General features: G+C 38.3%; 1 protein-coding gene across 1 annotated transcript in view; it reads right to left on the reverse strand.

The window, feature by feature from the left end:
- Nucleotides 1-3,673: 3,673 nt before the first annotated feature.
- The window catches only part of SLC4A10 (solute carrier family 4 member 10), an 88,458-nt gene continuing 70,863 nt past the window's right edge, over nt 3,674-21,268 (reverse strand). The window contains exons 14-18 of the mRNA XM_058188317.1: nt 18,833-19,006; nt 18,392-18,514; nt 15,291-15,358; nt 13,543-13,659; nt 3,674-4,037 (exon numbers count right to left, since the gene is read on the reverse strand). Of these exons, the coding sequence (XP_058044300.1) occupies nt 3,971-4,037; nt 13,543-13,659; nt 15,291-15,358; nt 18,392-18,514; nt 18,833-19,006 (549 nt within the window). The 3' untranslated portion in view covers nt 3,674-3,970. The remainder of the gene's footprint in view (nt 4,038-13,542; nt 13,660-15,290; nt 15,359-18,391; nt 18,515-18,832; nt 19,007-21,268) is intronic.

Below are 21,268 nucleotides of genomic sequence, written 5' to 3' on the forward strand. Positions count from 1 at the left end.
TTGTGGGAAGGAGGGACTAATGAAGGGATATGGGATGTTAGCCATATTTTGTCTCAGATCCAACTTTAAACAGCTGTAGTCCGGATGTATTTAGTAAAAGTACTTTTCTTTATTTCCAAATGAAGTCAAGGTGTATTCTTTCCTAAATATAATCAGAGACTGCCTGACACCAGGACTAGCTAGCACCAACTCACTGCTGCAATGGTCACAGGGGAGAGCGCTGATTAGCTGTGCATGTTGGATAAATCCTTGCATAAAATCTTGTGTTTGTGAAAAAGATTAATGACAATGTATTTTGTCTACATCATAAGCAATAAACATAGGCATGTTAAATATAAACAGAAAGAACAGTTAGGATAAATATTTATTTCTGGATAACACTTCTTGAATCATGAAAAAACAATATTCTATTCACAGGTACACTTAAAACTTTTTAATAAATTACATCCAAGAAATTAAGCAGTTTGACCTGGAAATGGGAAATCAAAAGAAAAAATAGTATTGCCAGTTGCATTTTACTCTCTTATTATGATTTGAAAATGTTGGGATTGATACTTACACAAAAACAGGATATCTATTTTAAAAAAGAGCCCTCCAAAATACTGAACAGCAATACTGTAGAATAATTCAGTTCATGAATTTTTAGTGTCCAGAAAGCTGAGTAGATTGTTCTGCACATTAGCATTTTTTTTTAAAAAAAATACCAGCAGTCTCTCTTCATGGATCACTCTACATTGCATGGCTATTAAGAGACTCACTTGGAATGTTACAAGGGATCGTCCAGTACACAATGACAAAGCATTTTAATCTTATCAGAGTCATACTTTTATCTAAATTTATCCATACATTTTAGTCAATGTGTTTTTTTTTCCTTTGAATTTTATCATTTGCATAACATGAATTTGAGGAATCTAGACAACACTGAAAGCCTGCTAATACTGGGCATCAAAAATAACTTCAGAAGCAATGCTTTTCATTACGTAAATCTAATTTTGCCTACTTTTGGCACAAAAGCAGCTGGTGTGATACTGTGTTCAAAGCACAAGGCATATGGAATTGGGTAGCCTTGACTCTTACTCTGCTATCACTGAAGAAAGAGTAGCCTGTGCAGATGGATGAGGCCCATTTCTCAAAGCAGCCGTTCCCAAGCTCCTGCAGTTGAGCGGATGCTGTGAATTTGACCCACACACGGCTCTTAAGGCTACAACTTTCTTGCAAAAGGCAAGAATACTGTACATTCTCTTCTAGCTGATGATAGAAGAGAACATGTCTATGGCAGGGAAATCTTGGCGCCTTAATCTTGGTTTTCCATCCACAACATGGAATTAACACCACATATTTCCTACTTGAGCACACGGGAAAAAAATCTGAAGCTGGTAGATGCTTTTGATTACAACCGTAGCAGATGTTCTGCAGCAAAGGTGGGGAACTATGGCCCCTTTTATTACTTGTGGACTTCAGCTCCCAGAATTCCTGAACCAGCCATGCTCAGGAATTCTGGGAATTGAAGTTCACAAGTCATAAAGGGATCATAGTTCCCCAACCCGAATCTAAATCGCTGCTGCTTGGACCCACTAGGTGGTTCTAATGGAGTGGGAGGTTGTACAGAAGGAGGAAGCCTTCTATACGCAAACTGTATGCTAAAAGGTTAAGCCATTTCCAAATTGTAAAAAGAACTATGCCTTTTTTTTCTGTCCTGGAAAATCCCTATTCTTTGGTCCTATGTTCCTGTCAACATGTACTGTATATGCTTTGAAGTTCATGATCCTTTGGAGAGAAACAGGCACAAACGCTTCATCTAAAGATTTCCATTTGTTTCTTGCACAGGCTTAATTTCATGTATGGCACCCACACAAACATTTCAATTGAGAAGTCAGTTCAACAACTGCAATCTTTCCAGGTCCCTGTCTAGCAAACAAGAATCAGGGCTGGTTCTTATCACTGATACTGCCTCCTTATTCTCTTCTAGCAATGCAAGCCCTGCTGCTTGTGGCTGTTACCATACCTGGCAGCAGTGCTCAGCTGAGGATTCTTCCCATATTAGCGGCAACTTGGAACTTGAAAAAGCCTGTATGTTGAAATCCCATAGATATATTTTCCTGATTCTTGAAATCACTGGTGAGCTTGTAAGATCTGATTGTTTATTAATATCCTCCCCCCACCCAAAAAAGCTAAAAACATATAAAAAAATTAAAATGTTTGATATTGCCCTCTTATTTTACACACAACGCATTCATTCTCACAGGTGTTTGGGGTATTTCCCCCCCCCCCTCTTATCTGCCTTCACACAATGTGACCATTCTCTTTGACAGATTGGCCAACCAGCTAGACCGACCTCCCCCCCAGTCTCTTAGCCTCCTTCACGAATATGCAGCCACAGGTTGCTTATGCTAATTCCAAATGAGCAACCAATGGGTTTGGCTATGGGCAGAATCATTATGGTGAGAGTGCCCTAAGGAAATTGTGCCCAGGCACCCTACTAAAACTAGGACTCCGTTACTTGGCATGGTGGTATTTGACCGTAGCTGAAAATGGCCAAGAATGGGGAGCTGTCCAGCACATGCAACCTGCTTGAGGGATGGAGCCTCTTTGAAGTTGTTTTCTGGGATGTTTGGCTATCGTAAAATTCAAGACAATAATAATATAATATGGCTTCTACAGAAAGAGTGTGGATTCCAAATACATGAAATTTTTTAAGAAAGACTGAACATACATTTGTGCAGAACGGAGACCTGATCAGTAACAGCCATGTCCATAAATGTCAACACTTTTATTTCATATTGGGATTCGGACTTCAAACTTAATTAGCAATGGGAAGTAAATGAAATTACAATCAAATCACACCTTGGTCCCATTGGTATATTTAAAAAAAAGTTCTTGCTCGAACAATTAGCCTGAAATCAATAGGTCTTAAAAATTTAACTATGGATGGATTGTGCCTGGAAGCATATGCACTTGAGGGAAAATGAGAAGCAATTGCCCTCTTGATTACCCTGGATCATTTTTACTGATCATTTCTGTCAAAGATTATAATCCAGAAAGTTAGGAAAAAAATAGGTATTATTTATCTCCACAATGCAGCTGTTGGACTTACCACTGCAACATTTAGTACAGTACAGTATAAGATACAATAGTAACAGCTTGCATTCACAACAAATATTGTACGGATAGTGCACATCGATGGATGTGGCTTTTTTTCCAAACAAGATGAGAGAATGTTAACTATATTCTATATATCTTTATATATTATATTGTTTTATTTTTCCAGTTATATAAATTTAAATATTAAATATCCAGTATTAAATCAAGGAAATTGCACAAATATAGGTCTCATCCTGTAAATCACACACACATACATACGATCGTACACCCACACATACAAGCCATGATTTTAAACTTCGGGCGGGGGGGTGTAACTTCCTTAGAATGTCATGTGTTTGGAGGATTAAAGCACTCATTATTGAAAAATAGCTCTAAAAATGAATTTTTCTTTGTTACTTTTAGATTTCTGAAACAGTTGGCCCCAAACTATACAATTCTTCAATTGTAGGAATATGAATTCAATAATTGAATCTTTTATTCATTTGAATAAAGATGATTTCCAGTTGGTTTTTTTCCCCCCTTCTGGTATGGAAAAGCTATGAAAATAAGTCACATAGGCAAAGTAGGAAAATATGTCCAACTCTACAGAGAGAGGTTGGAATGGAAACACTGGTTCACATATCCCAAGGGTTTCAACTGTGGAACCCCAACAAGGTTTCATTGGCTAACCCCATTTTCTGCACTGCTTCGGCCAGAACCAAAGAGCAGACAATGAACTGAAGCACATACTGCACGACTTACATTATACCAGTGCTACTGTGAGATGATGCACAAGATGTACAAGGGGGCAATCAAACCTGGAACATTAATGATTGCGGCACTCCTGCATTTCTGGTTTTTTTTTTCTTTAAACACACTGAGGAGCAAGTTACAGACAAGTCTCACGATCCACACCTTTCCCTGAGTCAGCTTTCTTCTCTCGTCGGCCTTCAGTGCTAATTGGGGAAGAAGAGAGGAAGGAATAAGTTGCACAGTTGTATTCCCACAAGGCATCATTTTGAGGACTGAGTAAATGAAGCAGCTCTCTCCCCTTTCCTCCCCCCCCCCACAGCCCCCATGCTATCAGCCTGGTGAAATGCTCCCGGTTCAGACCGGATCACCTGATCCCATAGTGATGGCGGCAGGTGGTTCGGAGAACCGGTAGCAAAATGCCCTGCTCCCCCCATGCCCAGCTGAGCCGCGCGATCATCAGAGGCTTTTTTTTAACTTTTAAAAGGATTTTTTTCTTCAGACGAAAAAATGCTTTTAAAAGTAAAAAAAAAAAGCCGCTGATGATCGCACGGCTCAGCTGGGATCATCAGAGCCTTTTAAAAGCATTTTTTCTACCACCTCTTGCCACCGCCCCACCCCCCCCATCACGCCCACAGAACCAGTAGTAACAAATTTTACATTTCACCACTGTATCAGCCTATGCTACACTGTTCAGTCTGGAACACAAGAACAGAAATGGGGCTGCTGTTTGTGGATTATGATTACAAAGAAAACTGTCAACATCACAGATAAATAAGGAAGAAGCAACAGAAATATTTAAAAAAAAACTGACATACAAATCTGCATGCACAAAGACCAAAAAAAAAAAAAAAAGATACAGTAAATTGCATGAGGGTCAAACAGCAATGAAAATGTCTCTTGCAAATAACAACTGACAAGGTATTTTAATGGCAGAAACAAGAGAACATCATCCAATTTATTTGCCTTATTTTTATTATTATTTTTGTTTATTATCATGACCATTGTTTGACAGAAAGATGAGATAAAAAGTGTCAATCAATATGTACATGTGCAATAATGCTTTTTATCTTTTAGTAATGTTTCAATGGGGGAAAAGTCATACTGTTAAGGGGGGAAGTGAGAAAAAATAGATGTGCAATATTTACAACACAACATAATAGGAAGCTTTACTTGAAAGCTTATTCATTCTGTATTTGCACAATAAATTTTATAATTCAAGCCTACGGTTAGGATATTGAATAGCTGGAACAGTAAAGTGTACAATAGGCCAGAACACAAAGTTGTAGTTGATTAGTTAGAAAGTGCTGACTCATGTATGAGACAATCTGCACCATGATTGGTTGGTGTCAGTATAAGGATGAGCTTCACTTTTTCTCAGCCTTTTTTCTTTTGTGTGTTCTGTGTATTGTTTTAGATTTACATATATATATATGTATTATATATATAGCACAAAGCCAAAATTATATGTATTATATATATAGCACAAAGCCAAAAGCAGCAGCCTGAAGATGATGAGTGAGACCTTGTCAAAACGTCGCCAAGATACTCTCAAACTTACACGGGAAAAGACCCGAAAATGCCAAGACATATATATATATATATATATATTTGCTTTCGTAGGTTTTCACGGGTATAGGTATATAGGTCTTAGCATTTTTGGGTCTTTCCCATGTAAGGTTGTGTTGTGACTCCAGCCCCCGAACCTGGCCCCATGCCCGAAAGTGACTCCGAGAGTGAAGGGGAAGGGCCGATAAGGCTTACTTCGGGAGCACCGATTCATTTGGCCCGGCTCCAGGAGCCAGAACCAGACCAGTCGGAGGACGTAATGAGGCCGTCATCCCGATTCCTCCCTTCCCCAGGCTACGCTTTCAGACCCAGCTGATAATAATAATAATCAAACTTCGATTGACCCGCGATTAGAGAGGCAGCGTCATCAAAGGGATATATAAGGAGCTTTGGGACTGCTCTCACTCCACGGGAAGCAAAGTTTAGCTGATCCATTTCAAAAAGAGCTGAAAGTCTTGCTACGTGAGTTATTTGTTTGAACTTTGGCAGGCAGCTGCGTTTTCTCTGCCAGAACTGATAAGAGCCGTGAATCCACTGTCTGAAGGCCAGCTCGTGGGTCTGAAGTGGGGAAGGAGACAGAACAGGTTGAGAGTGTCTTGGCGACGTTTTAATGAGGTCTCACTCATCATCTTCAGGCTGGTGTTTTCGGCTTCGTGCTTCTGTGAGCAAAGCGTGGTCGGAGCTGCCGTCTCTCTATAAATACCGGTGGGGAGGTGGGGAGTGTTGCTGTGAGCGGGATGGTTGGCTGTGTGGTTGCATCTTGATTGGTAGATGGAGTGGGTGTTTGCAGATTGATTGAGGTGTGGCGTGTTGCTGTGAGCGGGTTGGTTGGCTGTGTGGTTGCATCTTGATTGGTAGATGGAGTGGGTGTTTGCAGATTGGTCGGCTGTTTCATAGCATCCTGTGTGGGTGTGGTCCTTGTCTTTTGTTCCTGAGCTTTGATATTGTGGCCTCTGGAGTTCTGTGATGTGATGTCATGAGCAGATAGCTGTGATGCAGCATCCCGGGTTTTGGTTTGGCTCCGAGTCTGAGGTCTTGTCATGTGTTCCTGGCATGTGTCAGCTTGCTTTGTGTGAGGGATCAGAGGGGGGGTGCAGCAGCCAGTGGTGCCGGCATGGTCTGGCTTCTGGATGGTGGTTGTGTTGCATCTGTGGGATAGGTTTGGGTTTGAATCTGGTGAGGATGATTGGTGGTGGGGTTGTGTGTTATCCTGGGTCCGGTGTCAATTTTCGTGGCTGGGACTCGTGTTGACTAAGGCTAGTTTTCAGATATCTGGTAGGCGGGAGGTATCGTCCTGTTTGTTCATGTTGTGGGGGTTGATGGCTTCCATAATTATTCTCTTGTTATAATGTTCAGTTTTGGAGATTAATTTGGTTCCTTCAAAATCAATTTCATGTCCTGTGGTTTTATGGTGCTGGAAAAGGGAGGAGGTTTTTTCTTCTTTTCTGACTGCATTTTTGTGTTCTGCAATGCATGCATTTATTCTATTAGTTTGTCCAATGTATGTGGCTGGACAGATTTTGCATGGTATTTCATAGACTCCTTGATTTTCTAGATGGATCTTGTCTTTGGGGTTTCTTAAGATGTTAAGAAGCACGAAGCCAAAAGCACCAGCTTGAAGATGATGAGTGAGACCTCGTCGAAACGTCACCAATATACTCTCAACCTTACACGAGAAAGACCCGAATATTCCAAGACCTACATAAATCTAAAATCTATATATACACACACACAATTTTGTGTTAGACGTGTCTTCAACTTCATCTGGACAGCTGCTGTGCAATGATATCTACTCTATCATTTGCTTCTATAAATCAAGAAATGTATAATATCATTTTCTTGTGTTCGTGCATTTATTGATGTTCTGCTGAAAAGCAAACATTTACAACATTCTGCACAGCTCTTCCAGTCAGGAAGATGAAATTTTGTTTCCCATTTCTTCTCATACCTTCTCAAACAGATTTTTTTCCAACAATTTCCCAGACACATTTATTTCCCTGTTGTTTTGTCATGCCCTCTTACTAATTTCCCTTTTGTTTTGAGGAATGATTATGGTATTTTCCCAATAAACTACAAAACCTTATCAAGCATATCTTAACATTTTCTTCAGTTAGAGCATCCACTTCTGCAACTTCTCACCACATACAAGGCTACCTTTTCCTTACTTGCTTCTTGATATTTCTTCTGTCTTAGAATTTATTTCAATTGCACTCTTCAGCATAATTGTTATCATCCACATACAAATCTCTAAATCACTCATTCCACCACAGCTTCACTTCTGTGTAATCACAAATTATTTTATCATTTTTAATTCCATTCATTCTTCAGCATGTTCTTTCAATTGCAGTTTCCAAAAAGTTTTCTATTTGCTTCGAAGTTGAACTTCCTTTGGTTTTGTTTTTTTTTAACTTTTCATCATCACTTGCTTTCTTTGCTATTGTTTTTCTCTAATAGAGTTGTCTAACATTTTTCACTCATCCTTAGTTTCAGAAGTAATTGTTCTCTTATGTTCACTTTTTCTTATCCATGGCAACTTCTACTTCATTCCCCCTTCAATACTGTTTTTCATGCTACTCATTCCAGTCACTTCAATAACACTCAGTAACATAATTCCGTTCACTTTGTTCCAAGTATCTTCCATATCTTTTTCCTTACATCCACATTCCATTCATTTTGTTGGGATATCTAATATTTTTTCCGCACAGGATTTGTACTTTCTTTTTCTAAAGTTATTCTACTTTCATTCACTCTTCCATGAATTTCTTTCATTTCTCCCTTTGTGTCTATGTCCAGCCTTGGTCCAATCAATGGTCTGTCCCATCTTTAAAATACTTCATCATCATTTTATTCTTCACAAATTATCTCAACATTTCATCATAAACTATCAAATAAATTAGCTGTTTATATCTACTTTCATCCTTTTGTTGCATGATTTCATGAATAGACTAAAACTTAAACCACATATTCAAAAACAGATCTTTTTCTACACAGATACTTGAAAAATAGTCATCATTTTTATTCTATTTGTATTCAAATGGTGCAATATTTTTTTCTGCATTACCTTGCCTTGTCCCCAACCATCCATGTGGTTTATGTCACTTAACAGAATAATTCTGCTCCCCTCCATCACATCTGTTGCCCACCAAATCAGAACTCAAATCATCAATTACCATAATTTCTTGGCACGTAATATGCACTTATATAATCCTAAACAATTTCACAGCAACTAAATGACACTAATCCACGCTTACTTACTCCAAATTTATCCCTTTCATTCATAATTAAACTACAGCTTCATTTTTGTGCATGCATTCATTAACTCCATTCTCCTAGATTAGATCACCTTTATTTATTATTTATTTATTTGTTCCACTTTATTCCTATTTTCCATTCTTTTTCTTCATATCTATTATTTTTATTTCATTACATTCATTCATGGTCTGTATCATTTGCTATTACATTGTACATAGCTGCTTTCCATTTGCTAGGGTTAGCATTACAAGGGCCACTAAATATTGATTTCTATTGGCGATCATAGTTTTGATCATATGAAGCTTTCACATGATGCATTTTCATAAGCGACTGAATTATTACCAGCCTTACCTGTACTTGTGCCAGAAATATTGCTCCCCACTAATAGTAAGGGCAGTAATTTAGAATTCTAGCACATTTTGATCAGTATATTATTGGGACAACCAAGGCCCAGTTTCACCTCTAGAAACTAGACATTGTCTTGCAATCAAATATACTGGTCCCACATTCTAACAACCAGGTCCTTTCAGAAGCTGGAGCTCCTTGAAAAGACTTGCTGTTCTGTTATATTTCTGTTATTCTTGGTGTACAATCTAACTTCGCAATTTCCTGTCAGACCAGGCTCTCCTCTTGTTGCTGAAGCTTACGGAATAACAGAGGTCTCCTAATCCAACCTCGTACTCAAGCAGAAGGCCCTATACCTGTGATGGTGAACCTATGGCATGCAAACCTATGCCATATCTTCTGGCACGCAAGCCATTGCCCTAGCTCAGCTCCAGCACGCATGCACGCGCCGGCCAGCTGATTTTCAACTGACTCTTCCCATGCCTCCTCTCCCAGGAGTCTCCACACAGCCCGTTTTGGATGCCAGGTAAGTACAGGGCTCTGGGAGGGCATTTTCGGCCTCTGGGGTGTGGTAGAGGCCATTTTCGCCCTCCCCAGCCTCCAGCAAAGCTTCTGGAACCTGGGGAGGGTGAAAAATGGGCCTACTGGGCCCATCAAAAGTCAGGAAATGGGCCGTTTCTGGCGTCCGGAGGGCCTCCGGGGGATGAGGGAGACCGTTTTTGCCCTTCAGAGGCTTCAGGTAGGCCTGCTAGGCCCAAAACGGGACGCAGGGAGGTCATGCATACATGCATGGAGAGCGCAGGGGGGGTCGTGCGCGCATGCGTGGGGGGCAGGGTATAGGGAGCATTGAATTATGGGTGTGGGCACACGCATGCACCCCCCCTGCTCCCCCCCCTTTTGGCACGCAATGGCAAAAAGGTTAGCCATCACTGCCCTATACCATTTCAGGCAAATAGTTGCCCAATCTCTTCTTAAAAATCTCCAGTCCTGGATCATTCACAACTTTTGGAGGCAAGTTGTTCCACTGATTGTTTTGTCAGGAAATTTCTCCTAAGCTATTAAAAAAAAATGCTTGTAGGGAGACATTTGGGAGCCAATAATTGTTTAGTCAGGTGCCAAGCTTCCCAAGGATTCTTTAAAATGTTACCTTAACTCATACATTCAGAAGCCAGGAAATTGGCGGGATGGAAGAGTAGTTTGAATTTTACCTCCCACTTTGGCAAAGTATGGTGGTGGCATTCTCCATCAAGGATCAAAATGGCACAAAAGTTAGTTGGGTGTGATTCTATCTTTCATCCAAGGTAGCCTTGGACCACAGCCACTCGCCCAGAGACAGGATAGGCATCTGTTGGGGACTGGAGGCTATTTTTCAGCCTATTTTCCAGAGAGTTGCAGCAGGCCATGTTGACATGAAAGCATTGGGTGGGAGATGAATATTTTGGGCGGTTTATTTTATGTTTGAGAATGGGAATGGTGAAGGGAGGTATGAAAGCAGTATGGCTCCCAGAGCCGCCTGCTTCTTTTTCCATCCTTAGTTTTTTTTGGGGGGGGGAAGAAATATGACTGCTCAAATACATTTTTCCCTTCATGAAAAAAACAAAACAAAAAAGCCCAGTGACCCTGCTGACCGCAGGTTGAGGCTGATCCTGGTTTGAAATTATGCTGTTGCCGCATCTCACTTAATGGAATGTATGAATTAATCTCCACCATGGACAGATCGTCTTGTTTATGCTGCTGAGGGAGAGGAAGACCATGGCAAAAGCAGCATGCTCTTTTGGGGTGACAAAATACCGAGGCTCAAGCTGACATCTTTCATTCCTGCTACTTTATTAAAGTGAAGGAGTGTGGCTAAAACCAGTATCTCTTCTAAGTTTCGTGCGTCAGTATCGTGTCAGTATTCATTTGCTAATATGAAGCTGAATGCATCTCCACAGTTTTCCAAATGTGCTTTTCGTATTCCTTTTGAAATGCATTTTGTCTCCCCAAAATTTATATGCAGTACGTTTGTGAAAATATCAAAAGATACCACACAGTAACAATCAAGACAAAGGTTTGGAGGAAAGGATCTTACCTTTGGGAAATCAGCTTCTAGAGTTTAGGAGGGGGAGCTTATGGTAAGGATGTGATAATGGAACAATCAAGTAGAAAATCACGTTAATTCAGACGGAATAGTAACCGAGGGAACAGTAGTTAAACAAGACTTCACTTACCTCAACACTCTACATAGAGATTATCACACAAATAAACCTGTCTTTTACGCTGAGGCCTAGCAGCCTTGGAAGATGGAAAAAGTGAGAGAGGGCTCCTTAGGCCCATACCCTCTATGTTCTGACCACTCAGAAGTAAGCTACTTCAAGTCATCTTCTTATGGGAAGGGCCCTTTTCAATTGTTACCTATATGCATAATACATTTTCATTGATGATATTTTATTCAGCCGGGAAAGTCCACCTGCTTTAGCTCTTTTCTTTCTGTCATTCGGGGGTTCTCAATTCTATTAGGTTCTCACTCTGGAGCACAGTGTACTTTAAAGAAATAGTGCCATTACTTGCAATGGTGGGATCCTGCTGGTTTAACAACCGGTTCGGTGATCGCGCGCTTTGCACGCACGTGTGCAGTTTTACTTTTACAGTTCTGCGTTACTGCTGGGGAGTAACACAGCTGAGGCGTGGCAATCTGCTCTGCTGCGCAAATCAGCTGAGAAGATATAGGTCAGTAAAGCGCAGGGGTGGGCAGGCAGTCCCACCTGATCGTTGGAGCGAACTGATTCACTCCCAGCTGATCGTCGAAGCTACTGGTTTACCCGAACCGGTAGAATCCAACCCGATTACTTGTCTCCCTCCATTTCCTTCCCTCCTGCTTTCCTCTGTGTTATATCTATTAGATTATAAACCTGAAGGCGGAAACAATGCCTACTGCCCTTCCCAATCAGATTACACTAGAAAATAGATCAATTCTGGATGATATGAGAACCAGTTTATGTCCGCCAGAATCTCTGTAGCGCCCAGTAAGTCAGCTCAGTTTTAAAAGAGATGATGACAGGAGGGACTGAGCAGACCCATCATAAGGAATCCTTTAGCATTATTAACACATGTCTCTTGTGCTAGTTTTAAGAGTCTATAAAGGCTGTACAATGCCTGCTGCTGTACTATAATTATATTGAGAGAAACAAGCTCTTTTTTTGAGACAAGAGCATCAGGAAAGAAGAAGGGACAGAATGGAGAATGCATCTGAGAAGTGTGCTAAGCCTTCTGTTGTGTAGTTTTACAAAGAAAGGGGGGTACAGGTGAGAGATTACTTATATCCCACAATACAATAATAATATGGAGAACTCTGTATATATGTAGGCATGAAAATCTGTGTCTGTGTCAGGGGATTAGATTGATCCGCAGGGTGATTCTGGCTAGCTAGCCCGATTCCCTTGACAATTTACACTAGTCCAAAAAGACTAGCAGGTTCCATGTGGTTGGCACACAAGCTGTGCTGTTCAGAGACTTCTGTGCCAGAGATCCTATATGTGTTCTTCAATATGATTGCTTCTGAGAAAATCCCTGTCTCAATCCAGTTCAAATAACCACTAGGACTCAAGAGACAGGGGGAATGGGGTGGAAATATTTGCCTGAGCTTCTCCTAGCAGCTTATGGTATTCTGGAGGAAAGCAAGGTTAGCCAATATGATCCCTGAATAGAAGCACTTTTTCAAGGGGACAAAGATGCATTACAATATTTTGTCCTAGGCTCCATTTCTACATCCTAGAAAATTCTCTTGGAGTTCTCATAGTTTTGGGGAAGAAAGGAACATTTAGCACTTAGCACTTAGACTTATACACCGCTTCATAGTGCTTTACAGTCTTCTTTAAGCGGTTTACAGAGTCAGCCTATTACCCCCAACAATCTGGGTCCTCGGAAGGATGGAAGGCTTAGTCAACCTTGAGCCTGGTGAGATTCGATCTGCCAAACTGTTGGCAGCCAGTGATCAGCAAAAGTAGCCTGCAGTACTGCATTCTAACCACTGGGCCACCGCTGCTCATATTTCCCAAGTTATACACCCCAAGGCCTGTACAATCTTTACTAAAACAACTGTGGGCAGTTATTAATGACAAGATGTTGCCAAACAGGAGTTTGCAGGATCCCTTGTCACTGCCCTGTTGACTAAGGTTGCTTGAAGGTTGTTGGTGAGCAATGACTGAAAAGTCAGAAGGTTACCTCCGCTAGTGTAGAAGCTGTATGTTGATGCAATAGCTTAGTGTGTACATATCTAGGGTGCACTTTTATAGACTCTTCCTTCAGATTGACACTATATTATTCATACTTTGGGAATTTCCCCCCCAAAATCAATTGAATGCATCCATGGTCACATTATGTAAATCTAAGTAATAAATGTATAGTGGTTTTACTTTGCTAAGCAAAGCAAATACTTGATCCTCGGCTACCATGAATTATAACATGAAATAAAAGGTACAGTGGAACCTGTTCAGCTCAAAATATACTGATTCAGTCAACCAACCCCACTTTAAAAATTGTATAAAATAAAAATATTTTAAAAACCTTTTAGCAGGAAAGCTGGACTCCTTGTCCTTGGCATTTTCTGATGATATCAACATTGTCTTCCATACAGCTGTTTTTGCCATCTCATCAGAAATATTTATGACAGATGGGTCATCTCTAGAATAAAATCAGCACACTCAGAGTCACAATCAAACTATGAATGTTGCCGTTTAGTGCAGTCAAAGGAGGAGAAGTGTGTCAGTCTGTTTTAAGGTATTAATTCAAATTACCTGCTAGAACTGTGTGAAAATTTCTGTGGGCAATTTAGGTAAAAAATTTCCTAAATTGCCCACAGAGGTAAACCTAAAGGTAAAATGAGGACCCAGATTGTTGGGGGCAATAAGTTGATTTTGTATATAAATATACAAATAGGATGAAGACTATTGCTAACATAGTGTAAGCCGCCCTGAGTCTTCGGAGAAGGGCAGGATATAAATGCAAATAAAAAAAAAAATTTGAAGGCGATTCAGTCAAAGCACTGTTCAAGGTGAAATTTTCGATCAAATGAATTGAATTATTTGCCCTCCAATAATTGTGATTCAATTACAAACTGAAGATGTAATGGATTTCCTGGTTGAGTTAAAAAAGTGGCAACAGCATTCAATGATTACTTCTCACCCTATTGGTGCCACCTTCATTCAAATACCTATTTTCCTGGACCCTGTATCATTTTCATGGTTACCATGAGAGTGCAGAAAAAGGTGGTTACTTTCAGGAGTCACCAATAGTGATGTGTGCATACATTACCTCCGAATTTCCTTTCCCACTTCAGATTTGAGTGACTGTGCACCATTAGGAAGAGCTACTCCTCAGTGACAAAGGATCTGCTTTTCACAAGGCAAAAGCTTGATCCCTGGCACCTCCAGGGGCTTCTGGCTGAGAGTCACCCAGAGCCACTCTGGGCAATAATGAGTAGAAAGAGCCCAGCTCTGGAATTAAGGCAGCTTTCTTATTGGGCTAGAAATGATCCAGCTTTACCATATATAGACCAATAGGCACTTTTAAAGGTTTAGCTTCAAATAAGAGCCAAACCAGAAATGAGTTGGGAGATATATAATCAATCTGTATTTTTAATTTTGCACCAGGGTTATCATCATCATAATCAAAGGAGATGCAAATGTTTTTTTCTAGCATGGAATGAAAGCGGTGGAGGTTTTTTCCCCAATAGAAATCACAGAATTTGATTTGAATCCTGCTGGATAAAAAGGGGGAAATATTTTTATAGCTTATTTGTAACCTATGATTATCATTAAGTTTTAAACCTTATGATTCTTGATGAAGGTATCTTTTCTTTTATGTACACTGAGAGCATATGCACCAAGACAAATTCCTTGTGTGACCAATCACATTTGGCCAATAAAAAATTCTATTCTATTCTATTCTATTCTATTCTATTCTATTCTATTCTATTCTATTCTATTCTATTCTATTCTATTCTATTCTAATGGTAGTTTAACTGGAAAAAGGGGATAATAGTTAAATACACTCATCCTCAATCCAGTTATGAAACAACTGCATTGCATCACTTTTCGTTCTAAAGCAGGGGTCTTCAAAGTTGGCAAATTTAAGACTTGTAGACTTCAAGTCCCATAATTCTTCAGCTAGTCACACTGGCTGTGGAATTTTGGGCATTGAAGTCCCCGAGTCTTAAAGTTGCCAAGTTTGGAGACTCCTGTTCTAAAGCATCAAGAGAAGCCAAGATTCATTTCCTCACTGACAGGGAACACAATTAGTTCTGAGTAGTTTACCTGCAGTGCCCTTCAAGTGGCAACTGGACTGTTCCTTCCTCTTCCATTGCTAACATACTTTGTTCCTCCTAAGACCAAAAAAAAAATGGAGAGGTTGACCAACAAATTATTGCAGCAATATTGCAATTTTCAGATCCAATCCCTTCCCCTTAAAAAGAGCATAATTTCTTCACTTCTTCTCCATCCAAATGCTTTTTTTTAAAAAAAATTGTTCTGAGATAATCAAATGTCGTTTTAGTGATTTTTCTCATTCATAAATCCTCTTGGAAATTGTAGGTGCCAGAAGTTAGGCATTTGCTCTCCCCTGCCAATTTTGCTGTAGAAATCAGGATTAGAAAGTGAGAAATGAAAATAAAAAATATGAAATTAGATAGAGATAGATAGATAGAAGATAGATAGATAGATAGATAGATAGATGATAGATAGATAGATAGATAGATAGATAGATAGATAGATAGATAGATAGATAGATAGATAGACAGACAGACAGACAGACAGACACAGACAGACAGACAGACAGACAGACAGACAGACAAATATAGAAAGATGACAGAAAGACAGATGATAGAGAGAGATGCAGAGATAGATAGATACTGTAGATAGTCCATTTGCAGTACTTGTCTCTTGTTTTGTGTCTAATTTCTATTCATTTCAATAGAAATAGCACAACTGCATTTTGGGAACATTCTATATCTACTTTCATTTCATGATATTCTTCTTCTCCTCCTTCAAGCAGTCCAGCTCAGCCAAACAGTACTGATTCCCTTGCCTGATTTTGTCCATTGGCAGGAAGCTTAAACCAATTACGGAATTCTTGGTGCTTGGTTGTTTTCTTGCAGACATTTCATTATCAATTTAAGTAACATCATCAGTCTGCAAGCAAGAAAGCAACCAAGCTCAGAGAGCACCGAGGATTCTACAGTTCAACCCTGAGCTACAAATATTCTCTTAAGCCTTATTGGAGAGCTGGGGTTTGAAACTCAGTCATCTGGCATTAATTTTATAATCGTAAGTGAAAAGAGGCAACAAATAACCCTAATAGCAACTGCACTCAAAATAAAATTTGGTATCTCTGCTAGATTGTTTCCATTCAAAAATCAACTATTTTTGATTATTTTTAGGCTTTTTAAAACTCAATCTGCTGGACAAGTAGACAGTAGAGGTATTATTAGCCCAAAGGTCATACTTGATAAAAGAAATACGATAGTAAAACTTTTGGTTTGTCAACTACTATTATTCCCCATAGTTTGGAAATGTTACTTCTCATAGATGCAGCCTAAAATTGCATCTATGTTGTTATAAACATAGAACTGTATGAAAAGGCAACACCAGAAAGCGGTATTCAAATGTGGTCAAGGTATAAAAATGGCCATACAGATTTATAGCAACAAATCTATTCTAAGCACCTCTCTGTAGGTAATGATGACATATCAGGGGTGAAATCCAGCAGGTTCTGACAGGTTCTGGAGAACCGGTAGCAGAAATTTTGAGCCGTTCGGAGAACTGGCAAATACCACCTCTGGCTGGCCCCAGAGTGGGGTGGGAATGGAGATTTTGCAATATCCTTCCCCTGGAGTGGGGAGGGAATGGGGATTTTGCAGTATCCTTCCCCTGCCACGCCCACCAAGCCACGCCACACCCGCCACACCACGCCCACAGAACTGGTAGTAAAAACATTTGGATTTCACCACTGTGACATATGTATTGTGTGGCCAGAGGGAGAAATTGGGAGGTGGGTGGGAAATGGAACAAATGCATTTAAATGACTGCGTCAACATCAACAATACAAGTTAGTTTGTTTCCCACTTACTTCAATGGGAATTAAATAAACTAACCGCCAACTCATTATGATGAGGAACCGTTGAGATAACAGGATTTCCTTTGTTGGATGTATGTTTACATCAAATTTAATTTCAATCAGGAATATCAGATTAATCCATGACATAATAAGTGGCTGAGAATAAATATTATTTTCCACCTTGATGTTTAATGGTTACTATTGATGGAAATTTACTGTTATATTGAAGATCAAGCCACAAAATGAAAATCTTGATCCAGTCAAATCAGACTTTTAAAAACATCTTGTCAACTTCATTTCTATCTGTATGGGGAACAGATTTCTATTTTTAAAGCCAGCATAATGGTGCCTTTCCAATTAAATTCCAGAGGCTCCATGTCAAAAATTGTTACTTCTAGTTAATTTTGTCATTTGTAAGCTTCACAGCTTCCCAGGATTTTGACAGCTGAGCAGGTTTAATAATAGCCTCAAATATTTAATAATGCCATAACATGTAAAAATAGGGGCTCGGAAAATATAGCAATTGAAAAGAAAAAAACACTTATTCCTGTTTTCCTTTCTGCCACCATTCACATTTCTAAAAAGAAAGTGCAACATACAAATCAGACCAAAACAAATGCATCCCTGGAGAATCCAAAGAAATATCTTGTCTACATTTGACACTTCCCATTGTATGAGACAGAACATGACACTTTGGCTGGGCTTGGGTGCATGATTCAATTATTTTTCTACAGAAAAGTTGGGTAAAAGAAATCTGAACTGCCTATTGATACATGTTTCTATTAGATCTACCACTTCCGAGCTGCGGAAATCTGGATAAGCAGTAGATGGCAGCAAAGAGTTAGAATAATCAAGAAGTCATAGGGATTTTTGCAGCCAACATCTGGTCATTCTAACTCATGCTGACTTTTCTATTTCTTATGCCCAAACCTGCGCTATTTCAGAGAATTACTGAACATAGACAGATCACTGACATCTTAATGATTCCTAGGAATAACTTAACTTTGGGTGGATTGTAATTATTTCATTTAGCACGTCATATTTAAATCAGAGCTTTGGCTACTCCGTATGGAAATACACTTCCTGTTTGCATAAAAAATGTACCAAGAGGCCCTATCAACCAAGACAAAAACTTATGTTAAAAAAAATGACACACAAATCCCTTCTTAGTGAATTGGCCACCTTTATCTGCAGAGCCACCTGTTAGATCTGCTGCTTCAAAATAGAATTTTAATAAGCTTAGTTAATAATATTGGAGAAGGAACAAAGAGAGAAAGTCAAAGAAAAGACCCCGTAAGCATACCTCTTTTTCAGCATCTTCAAGTTTTTTTTTCTTACTCTCTGGCATCAAATCATCCAACCAGCTTAACTCACGTTTGGTGAAAAAGAAATCCATGAGTTTTCTGACAAACACCAATGCCAAGACCTAATCCAAATATTTATACTATGGTAAGATTATTGACAGGCACAGATGACATATTTATTCTTAGAAGGAAAAAGACAAAGTCTACAGTTCTAAAATTATTTTGTAAAATTCCCTCAAGCAACACCAATAATTACTGCTATATGCATATAAGTAATTTATCTGAGTTATAGGATGAAGTGGGTATGATCTGTAAGAGAAATGCTATCCTTTCACTATGAAAAAGAATTTAGTAATAATCACATCCATACTCAAAAGCAACTACTGTCCCTTAAAGACAACACTGAATCTTATACGAATACAGAAATAATGGATTCATACCATCATCGGAAATACAATGGCAGCTTTTGAAACTTTAATAACCCATAGTAACACAAGACAGCTCAGCTGGATTACTGTGAAGAGATGGACTTTTCGAAGGGGAACATGCCTTAGGTAGATGAAATCTGGTTGGTGTTTGGCAGGCATCCAGAATAACTTGATTCTGTCAAAAAGCTAACAAAGAACAAACTAATTGTTTATATTTAGGAAAAGACATTATGTTAGAGATTGTCAAATAAAATGTTTAGGAGAACAAAGCAACTACTATAACAAAGGCTTGTCCATTGTCTGCCTCTGCTTATTAATTTGCACGCCTACGATTTCTGAATTAATCTTCTGAATTAATCTAATTCAGAAATGTTCTTAGAATTGCCAGCATATGTGAGAGGTTCTTTAGCAGATCCAGAGTGAGATTGAAATAATTCAGAAATAATCCACCTTGAGCCATAGTGGCACAATGGTTAGAATGCAGTATTGCAAACTAATTCTGCTGACCGCCAGCAGTTTGATTCTCACTGGCTCAAGGTTGACTCAGCCTTCCTTCCTTCCAAGGTCGGTAAAATGAGGACCCAGATTGTTAGGGGCAATATGCTGACTCTGTAAATGGCTCAGAGTGCTCTAAACTTCTAAAGCACTATGAAGCACTATATAAGTTTAAGTGCTATTGCTATTGTTTGTGATCTGCGTCTAAATTCCATTCTTTCAATACACACATGAAATTGTAAATAACAAATAAAACAAACATATATATAAAACAGCCATCTTCCAACCCTTTCCTCCCAGAGCTGTTCAAATTAAACTACCATCATTCTCCAGCTAGCATAGCCTTTGACTCTTCATTAGGGATAACGCAAAGTTCAGACCTAACGTATCCAAAGGACTCTAAGGGCCTCTGGTGGCTCAACAGGCTAATGCAGTCTGTTATTAACAGCAGCTGCTTGCAATTACTGCAGGTTCAAATCCCACCAGGCCCAAGGTTGACTCAGCCTTCCATCCTTTATAAGGTAGGTAAAATGAGGACCCAGATTGTTGGGGGCAATAAGTTGATTTTGTATATAATATACAAATGGATGAAGACTATTGCTTGACATAGTGTAAGCCGCCCTGAGTCTTCAGAGAAGGGCGGGATATAAATGCAAATAAAAAAAAAAAGTTGGGGTAACATGTTTGAAATTCATGAATGCAAACAAACATAGCAAAATAATTTGGCAGCAGCCATTCCAGCCATTTCTGGAACTCAGGGATGGAGCACAGATAACTACTTCTCACTGACTATTGAAAATTGACAGATTCACCTAAAGGAGAAGAAGTGGCCATTTTCAAACATGCATTTATACTAAAAATATATCAGAATGATATATAATGGGGTTTATTGACATCATTATTACATCATTATTACATCATTATTACATCATTATTACATCATTATTACATCATTATTACATCATTATTACATCATTATTACATCATTATTACATCATTATTACATCATTATTACATCATTATTACATCATTATTACATCATTATTACATCATTATTACATCATTATTACATCATTATTACATCATTATTACATCATTATTACATCATTATTACATCATTATTACATCATTATTACATCATTATTACATCATTATTACATCATTATTACATCATTATTACATCATTATTACATCATTATTACATCATTATTACATCATTATTACATCATTATTACATCATTATTACATCATTATTACATCATTATTACATCATTATTACATCATTATTACATCATTATTACATCATTATTACATCATTATTACATCATTATTACATCATTATTACATCATTATTACATCATTATTACATCATTATTACATCATTATTACATCATTATTACATCATTATTACATCATTATTACATCATTATTACATCATTATTACATCATTATTACATCATTATTACATCATTATTACATCATTATTACATCATTATTACATCATTATTACATCATTATTACATCATTATTACATCATTATTACATCATTATTACATCATTATTACATCATTATTACATCATTATTACATCATTATTACATCATTATTACATCATTATTACATCATTATTACATCATTATTACATCATTATTACATCATTATTACATCATTATTACATCATTATTACATCATTATTACATCATTATTACATCATTATTACATCATTATTACATCATTATTACATCATTATTACATCATTATTACATCATTATTACATCATTATTACATCATTATTACATCATTATTACATCATTATTACATCATTATTACATCATTATTACATCATTATTACATCATTATTACATCATTATTACATCATTATTACATCATTATTACATCATTATTACATCATTATTACATCATTATTACATCATTATTACATCATTATTACATC

This window comes from Ahaetulla prasina, chromosome 1 (assembly GCF_028640845.1).
Source record: "Ahaetulla prasina isolate Xishuangbanna chromosome 1, ASM2864084v1, whole genome shotgun sequence".
Lineage (NCBI taxonomy): Eukaryota > Metazoa > Chordata > Lepidosauria > Squamata > Colubridae > Ahaetulla > Ahaetulla prasina.